The following is an 8145-nucleotide window of genomic DNA, read 5'->3' on the forward strand; positions in this document are numbered from 1 at the left end:
GGGCGGGGTGAGCGCAGCCCCGCGGGGAGGGGCGGGGGCTGCTGCCGGCGCCCGGAGGTGCCGCCGGGAGAGCGCCGGAAAATCCCGGCAGGCGCCGCGCTGTCCGTCATGGCGGCGGAGGTGAGGCTACAGCGGCGCTCCCGCCACTGCCGCGCGCCCCCGGGACGGATGGAGCGCGGCCCCGGTCCTTGGCTGCAGTGGCAGCAGCAGGAGCAGTAGGCGCTGGGGCGGGAGGGACGCTGGGGCTGTGAGGCGGAGAGGGATGGAGGAGCCCCGCCGGTGCTGTCCCTCCCGTGTCAGACTCGCCCAGCGCCCGGGCCGCAGGGTGGAGGGCAAAGCGCCGGCCCACAGTTTCTGCTCGGGGAAACGTCCGAGTATGTTCCCCGCTCCTCTCCCGTAGCGATCTTAGGGAAACAAGGGGCAGAGATGCGCTGCAGCCTGTCGCGCAGGTCTCGCTGCTCCCGGCAGTTTCTTTTCTTTGCATTGCCTTGCGCTGATGTTTGTGGCAGAGGGATCGTCCCAGTCGTCTTCAGCCGCCAAAAGAGGTCTTTTTTTTTTGCTGCATTTTAATGACACTAGTGTTGTTTCCCAAACTATATATTTATATGTATTTTTCTTCCTCTAGGTATTATTTCAGAACCTACTTGATTCAATATGGCTTTGATTAGCCGAAAAACTTTCCAGTTTTATTCATCCAGCACACCAGCAAGCAGGTCTGTTTTGATGACCCTAAGCAAGAGATTGAGCTTCATCAAGGGGCAGCAAAAGCCCCAGTGCTGTAGCTCTGTAGCCATGAGGATGCTATGTGTCAAAGATAAATCTCAGTATATGTTTTGTAGAACAAACCATGTTCAACTACGGATGCAGTCACTTTCTGTTAAAGAAACTGTGCGTCTCTGTGGAGATACTGAGAACTGTACTAAATCTGATAACATGTGGATGGATGAACAATTATTTTTCAAGAAGTTGAACAACCTTTGTACATCAGAAGAGATTTTTGACTTTCTTAGCTCTCTAGAAGTCATGTCTGATACCATGGCCGCAGGAGCCCTGCAGAGGATTTCTGAAGTTGAGGTGGATGACAGTGGTCTGAAAAACCCTGGAGTGTTAGAGAATGAAGTTTTCAGGGCATTATGTTTGCAGTTTGAATTCGAATCTTCAAAACTGTCAAACACTGGGCTGTTGAACGCATTGCAGGCTTTGATAATGCTATGTATAGATCCGCAGAGCACGTTGATGGTGAGCTTGCTTTCAGAGAGTGAGGAGAGACTTGGTAAGGCACAGCTGACTGTTGAAAATCTATGTGCTCTTGGAGAGAGTTTGCTTGAGTTGGAAAGCCCAAGTTGTGCGATGCTGGAACAAATTGTGAACCACATGCAAGAAAAAGACATTGAGAAGTGGACTCCAAGGGAAATAGTGATGGTTTATAAGATACTGCAGTTGACTGCCAGGGAAAGGAAACAATACCAAAACTTGCTAAACAGACTGAACAGTGTCACTTTACCTGCAGTTTCCCAGCTAAACCCAAACTTTGCGAGTGTAATACTGAATTCACTGGTGGTTCTTTGTCAGACTCAGGCAGTTGCCTTAGTTACTGCACTGTGTAAACATTCTGCTAAGCATGTTCCATATTTCACGGATTATGAACTAGTAAATGTCCTGGACGCCTTCCTATACTTCGGACATCGTGAACAAATTTTTACAGAGGCACTGGAAATGCATGTCCCTCAGTCCATCCTTACCATGCATCCTCAAACAGTCTGCAAAGTCATGCAGTATTGCTGCAAAAAGGCGATCCTTTCAAAGCCCATCTTTGATGCAGTGGCAGAAAGTTTCATTTCCAGTGCTGACAGACTTACCACTGACCAGATTGCTGAATATATTATACCATTTGGGACTCTTAACTACCTGCCTCCAAGTGCTTCTTCCTTGTTTAGGAGGCTTGAAACTGTACTGCACACTCGGCTTAGTCACTTTCAGCCTCACACCTTGGTGAACCTGCTACACTCGTGTGTCCTTATTCAACGTTATCCACTAAATTTTCTACCAAAAATATTTAGTCCCTATTTTCTGCAAAAGCTTCAAGGTAAGGAGCCATGTTTCTCTAGGAATGTTCCACATTTTTTCTACTCTGTGGTTTGTCTCTTGTCAAGCACAGTTTTTTATCACTCTAGGACAAATCAGCAATGATTTGATGATACTTATAGGTCCCTTCCAACTAAGAATATTCTGTGATGTGGCTTTAAGTGATTCAAGAGAATAGTGATAAGGAGGCTAAAGAGTGATGCCTCCTTGTCACAGTCGCAGTTGTCTTTAATGTTATATCATTTAGATGAGTTTGAAAATTTGACTGTACAATCTTAAACACAGACTTGAATTCCCTTTAAAAATTTATTTCGGTTAATCCTTCAACTTTTCTAGAAAATAGTGACCTGGTTTTCCCCATGTTTGTCCTTTGTCTCATACAGGCTGCTAGAACATCTCCCATGTGATAGCCTGACCTTGGCTCTAATTATTGCATATTCCAATACTTTTGGACACAAACCTATTAGGAACAACACAACATTTTAAGAAATTCTGTGTTAGATAGTAAAGCATTTTTAGTGTCATTACAGAGAGATGTAAGCTATGCCAGAAAGGTGAGTGTCTTCTTAAGATCTCAGCTAAGATTGCTCTGTTAATAAAACTAAGGTCAAATTTTCAAAGTGATTAGAAATTTGGTTACTTTATTTTTTGTTAACATGAAATACCTTAAGGGGTTGATTTTTATGACACAGACAAATCTCCAGAAGTTATTTGGTATTATCCACTACTTGCAGATTAAAAAAAAAAAAAAAAGGTGAAACAATGAAATTCTGGTATTATAACTTGGGGAGAAGGGGTTATTGGAAGGGGATATTTATCCAAGACCTCCACTCAAACTTATTCTCTATAGAATGTTCACTATCTCTGAGATCCTCATTTCTTTTGGTGAAAGAATATGACAGTTTTAACTAAGATCTTGCTAGTTGTATATTTTTTATGTTGATATTTCTGTAAATAATTCCCTCATTTTTCTAACTCTGTCATTTCACGTTGATCTTTCTGTTCATTCAAACAGTTACTGAGAATTGTAGTGATCAAGTAAATTGATCGATTGTAAAGATCTCTGCACATTAAACTGAATAGCTTTTCCTAACTTCTGTGTGGTGGCTTGTGTAAAGATACTTTGTTGAAGGTACACCTGAAAACCTGAATGTTGTTGTTTCAGCTCAGCCACCTGGTTTGAATGGGGTTGTTACCTCCCAGCTAACCCAGCTTTTTCTGACCGTCACCCTGGAGTGCCCATTTTATGAGGTACAGTACACGTGAAACCAGAATTGATGTTAACAAGAGGTGATAAGTTCATTGGGATCCTTTTTATAATTAGTTGAGGACTGTCTTTCCCATAAAAATATTCAAATTGGACAAAATAGGTTTTTTTTTCTTGGTGAAAATTTGAAGCATTTCTACCTGATTGATTGACTTGATATATTTGTGTGTTTGACAGAACTAACTTAACTCTTAAGTTATTACTTTTTTTGTATTTCCAAATACTTTTCCAACAGCTGTTTTGTTTCTGTGTTTGGCTTGTGAAGTTGTGAAGCACGAAAAGAGATCAGGCACATTTTGATGTTGGCCTGACTGGAGAGGAATGGAAACAGTTGTGCATTTCTCATGAGCATATTCAGCATGACAGTGTGGAAGCTTGATGAGGATGTTCTGGTGGTTGTTTGGGAGATTTTAAGTTTGCAGCAGATCATGCCTCAGACTGTAGGTCTCTCAACAGACTTGGCTTTGAAATGCACAGAATACATTTTGCTACATTAATGAGTTAATTACAAAAATGTTATCTCCTTTTTCTTTTGTTTGATTCGGTGTTCTATCCTTATGTAGGGTCCAAAACTCCTTCCAAAGTATCAAGTAAAGGCCTTTCCGATGCCTCACAGTTCTTGTGATGTTCACCTCCTTAAGAGGGTGAAGACTGGATTACTTTATTTACTAAAAAAAAGAATATATTTTGCATCAGAAGTATCAACACCATATTTCTATGCAGTTGGTAAGTAACATTTCTTTAGATTAATAATTAAATGTGAGTTTGTCCTGCCAAAACTTTAATTCCCTTTGTAAGCATTCTAAATTCTGCAAATATAGAAAAAGTAAACTGGAATACAAAACTCTGTAGAAGGTCTGAAATGGGGAAACATCTTGGGAACTTCAAGTAAATCCATTTTTACAGTCAGAAAGAAGAAAAGGGGGAGAAAAGAACTACAACATTTCTTGGAATTCACGCAGCCCGTCTGTACTGAAAATAGCTGCTAACTCTTGCATTCTGTATTTTTACTATCAGCTCCTTATCCTTTAAACAATTTGTATAATGTAAAGCAAAATGAGGCAGTGCCACTTGCGTGCTCTCCCTGCTTTAGTGGTGAGTAGAGAAAGGGAGAACTGGAAGGTGGGCAGTCTTGTGCCCTGCTGGGCTTTTTTCCCCTCAGCAAGAACAACTGACTACATATAGTTAGTGGGGGTTTGTGGGCTGAAGGAGAGGAGTGAGCAAAACAGTATTTCATGAAGCAGGAAAGGAAACAGAGAAGGTAGTGATGAGGAAAGATGTGTGCCCAGGAGGGCTGGATGATAATACAGTGTTGAGGGAAGGGCCTCTTGGATGCCATGGATGTCAGAGGGATTTAAAAAAAAAATAAAAAAATAAAAGAGAGGGATGATTCCAGAATTTTTCTACCTTCAGCTTCCACCTGGGTGTTGAAGTTGGCAGGGTTTAGGTCCAAAACTCATGTTTGCAAATTGAAATAACCTATAAAACTAGGGAATTAATGAGAAAAATAAAGGATGGGGGCAGAGAGAGAGAGAGACTCTTCACAAAGCCCTCAAATTCCAGAGGCCCTAGCCACAGCAGCAAGGTGCCATTTGACTACATTATGGTTTTTAGTGGACTTGGAATACTAATTTGCCAGTTAGCATTAGGAAAGGCTGAAGTGTTGCTATATATCACTCATTTGTTTTAGTCTACATACATCTTTTGCAAGCCTCTGTGATTCAGAAAAAAAAAGACTTGTGATAGTATTTTAGCTATTTTATAAAACAAAGACTGAGAGGATGAGAATTAGAGTAAACAGTTTATTATATGAGTGAGTTTTAATGTCACTTGTTTTTTCATTTGTACTAGATATCGAGATTAAATTAGATGAGGAAGGTTTTGTATTGCCTGTGGCCCAACGCGAAGAGGTACACAAACGGTAAGAGAATAAAAGAAACTGTTGGTAAAATGTTGGTTAACGTTGACAAAGAGCATCCATGGTGAAACACTGGCAAAATTTAAACTATTTGGAGTTTTTTCATTGACTTCAGCTAAGTTAAGGTTTCACAATAAAACCACTGGCAAAAGGACAAAATTAACAATCTGTGCTTTTTGCTTATTGTTTTGCCACCTGACTGTGTGGTGTCAGGCAATAAGTCTCTTTACCCAGTGAGAGTCAGGATCAAGTGATCCTGTTTGGCCTCTAGTAATGTATTTAGATCTTCTGCAATTAATTTTCAAATTAAAATTAAATTTTAATCAAGTGTATTTGCATAGATTTAATATAGTTTAAGCTAGTTCACAAATTTACTTCTGTAAGGAATCCTATGTAATGAGGATATTTGCTACAGATGCTGGGGGTTTTAATTGACAAATGCATAGGTGTTTAAAAAATATGTTAAACAAGGGTTATTTTGAGAAACCTTAGATAAGGTTAAGTAACCTCCCTGTGTTATTTTCAACAGCACTTCTGTGAAGAAAGCAAAATACTTTGAAAAAGTTATGCTTTCTCCAGCTTAACCTTCACAAGACTCAGAGACTAATATAGATTTTTTCAAAAATCCCATGCTTAAATGCTTAAGAATGGGCTTTACTGTTTTTTTGAAATAACAGTTTTCATCTGTAAATAAGGTCACAGTATACTTAACATACTGAAAATTAAGCAACTTTTTAACAGTAGATATAGAAACCAAGGAGAAAAAATTTAGTTATAATCCATGATGCTGCCGATCATACATACAGGTTTAACTTAAACCGATTTAGCTTAAACTTAACTTTGACTTGAAGTGTAATGGATTTCACAGGTAAACTAGTAAGTTAAATAAATTTAGCTGCTGAAATGCTTTCAAGCTGAGGCAAGTTTTTGTGTGTTTTTCCTTCTAAAAGAATTCAAAACAGCTTATCAATAGTAGTATTAAAAATATCAATCTCTCATTAACTTGTATGGTAATTTTTGTTCAGAGCAAAAAAAAAGCTTTTCAGATCAATTTCACTAAGCTTCAGGCTTTCAGCTCCTGCCCTTTTATTGAGTGATTTAAATTGTCCTGAACTAGGTAACTCCCATCCTGCAAAATCTGATTCTAGGTGGTATAAGGAAGTAAGAAGGGAGGTATTGTTTCATGCTTGTTAGGAACTGCAGTATTTGTGATTAAATAAGTGGTTGTTGGGAGTTTTTCTTTCATACTACACTTATGCTTGATTTTAGAATTGCCCTCTGTGTTGATGGTCAAAATAGATTTTGTGCTAATAGCCACAATCTGTTGGGAGAAGAAGCTATTAAACAGAGACATCTTCAGTTACTTGGTTATGAAGTTGTGCAGGTAAAGTCCAAAGACAGTAATTTGCTTTTGCTCTGGCTATATAAACATGTAAAAATTTATTTTACAATGCTTAAAACTAGTTTCAAGTAATTTCTAAGGCAGATGTAGTCTTGTCCTTACTATATTATGTTCTCTCTGCTTAGCTTTTGCCTCTCTGAGGGTGTACAGAAGGTCCTTTTTCTTCCTTGGATCAGTTGGTGTATTCTGTCTGTGTTTTCTGCTAAATAGTGGCTACTTGAAAGATTACATCTCTGCAGTGATTAATTCAAGTCTTGACTTACAAGCAAATGTTGTGTAAGAGTTCTGTAGAATTGGCATTTTTAATTAAATTCTTTTTTAAAAGGTTTGAATTTGGGGTTTAAAAGGAAGAGTTTAAAAAACCCCAAACTGATTTGTATTTTAAATAAAATGTTCACAACAAGTATATCTTTATTTTTCCTGTTGAATTAAGTAGGGGTATTTTTACCTTTAAACATACTTTTAGTTTTTCAAGATTTTATTTTCCATTTATAATCACTTATTACATAAGCCTAACTCCATAATATTTAACTTAGTTTAAACTGTAATGGATTTTACTCTTTGTTTTACAATAATCTCTTTTCAGATGATTTACAGATCAATAATACACTTAAGATTAAATGTTTCATTTTAAAGCAGAAAAATCTTTGATGTGTAATTTTTCATCTGCTTAATGAACATCTCTCTTACCCAGTTATTTATTAAAAGGTATTTCCAGCAATCATTTTTGTTTTGTTTCCAGATTCCATATTTTGAGATAGAGAGTCTAGAAAATTGCAGGAAAATGGCAGAATATCTGCACAAAAAAATCTTTCCTCATACATACGGACTCAGCAGATGACACTGGAGAATACCACTAAATCACAAGCTGACCTCCTGTACTACGGGGTGGAAATACTGTGCATGGAAGAAAAATGGTGTTTTCTAAATAACTCCACCGCAGATAATTTGAGCTTCTGAATTTGAAACCTTCCAATATTTGGAACAATTGACGTGTAAAGAGTAATAAAGAGTATCATATTTTTTTAAGTTTTGTGTCAGTATTTATTACAAGTTGACAGATGTGAGTGCCAGACAGTCAGTGCTGCTTTTGCCTTGTATTTCACTCATTCTAATTTGCAGCTGCAAACAGACACGTGACTATTCAAGGATACTGGCCAGTCTGAATGTAAAGAATATGCCATGCTACCTACTAATTGGGGCTTTTCTTGGCAGTATAAGAAGAAATTGTGCAATTTACTTATAACTGTTTGTGTAATTTTACGAATCTTTCATGAAGCTAAAATTTGCAGTAGTTGCTGAAGCAATATTGGCTTATTGCTCTTAACAGATGTAGAATGCTGTTCAATAAGTAACAATGCCTTACAGAAAATGAGAGCACTTTTAATAAAAAAAAGATTTGCTTTACTTTGTAAAGTAACAACTGCCACAGGATAATGGACTTGCCAACTGTCTCTGTGGGGGCACCCAATG

General features: G+C 38.3%; 1 protein-coding gene across 2 annotated transcripts; it reads left to right on the top strand.

Moving 5' to 3' along the window:
- The first annotated feature begins 41 nt into the window (after window positions 1–41).
- On the top strand, window positions 42–7701 carry FASTKD3 (FAST kinase domains 3). 2 transcript variants are annotated; one of them, XM_051798998.1, is made up of 7 exons: window positions 42–120; window positions 626–2086; window positions 3251–3336; window positions 3916–4078; window positions 5204–5273; window positions 6540–6654; window positions 7415–7701. In XM_051798998.1, exons 2-7 carry the CDS (start codon window positions 655–657, stop codon window positions 7511–7513), a joined length of 1965 nt encoding a protein of 654 aa, XP_051654958.1. In that variant the 5' UTR covers window positions 42–120; window positions 626–654; the 3' UTR covers window positions 7514–7701. The 2 variants fall into 2 exon arrangements, with proteins under 2 accessions (XP_051654958.1, XP_051654959.1); XM_051798999.1 differs by lacking the exon at window positions 42–120 and adding an exon at window positions 345–545.
- The last annotated feature ends 444 nt before the right edge of the window (window positions 7702–8145 follow it).

The sequence above is a fragment of the Manacus candei genome, unplaced genomic scaffold (assembly GCF_025592945.1).
Source record: "Manacus candei isolate 608988 ecotype Guabito, Panama unplaced genomic scaffold, ASM2559294v1 h1tg000049l, whole genome shotgun sequence".
Classification (NCBI taxonomy): Eukaryota; Metazoa; Chordata; class Aves; order Passeriformes; family Pipridae; genus Manacus; species Manacus candei.

Excerpts from the sequence above, each read along its gene's own strand:
- FASTKD3 (XM_051798998.1), top strand. The coding sequence starts at position 655 with ATGGCTTTGATTAGCCGAAAAACTTTCCAGTTTTATTCATCCAGCACA. Across the intron at positions 5,274-6,539 it reads CGCGAAGAGGTACACAAACG|AATTGCCCTCTGTGTTGATG; the intron begins GTAAGAGAATAA and ends GCTTGATTTTAG. Across the intron at positions 6,655-7,414 it reads TTGGTTATGAAGTTGTGCAG|ATTCCATATTTTGAGATAGA; the intron begins GTAAAGTCCAAA and ends TTTTGTTTCCAG.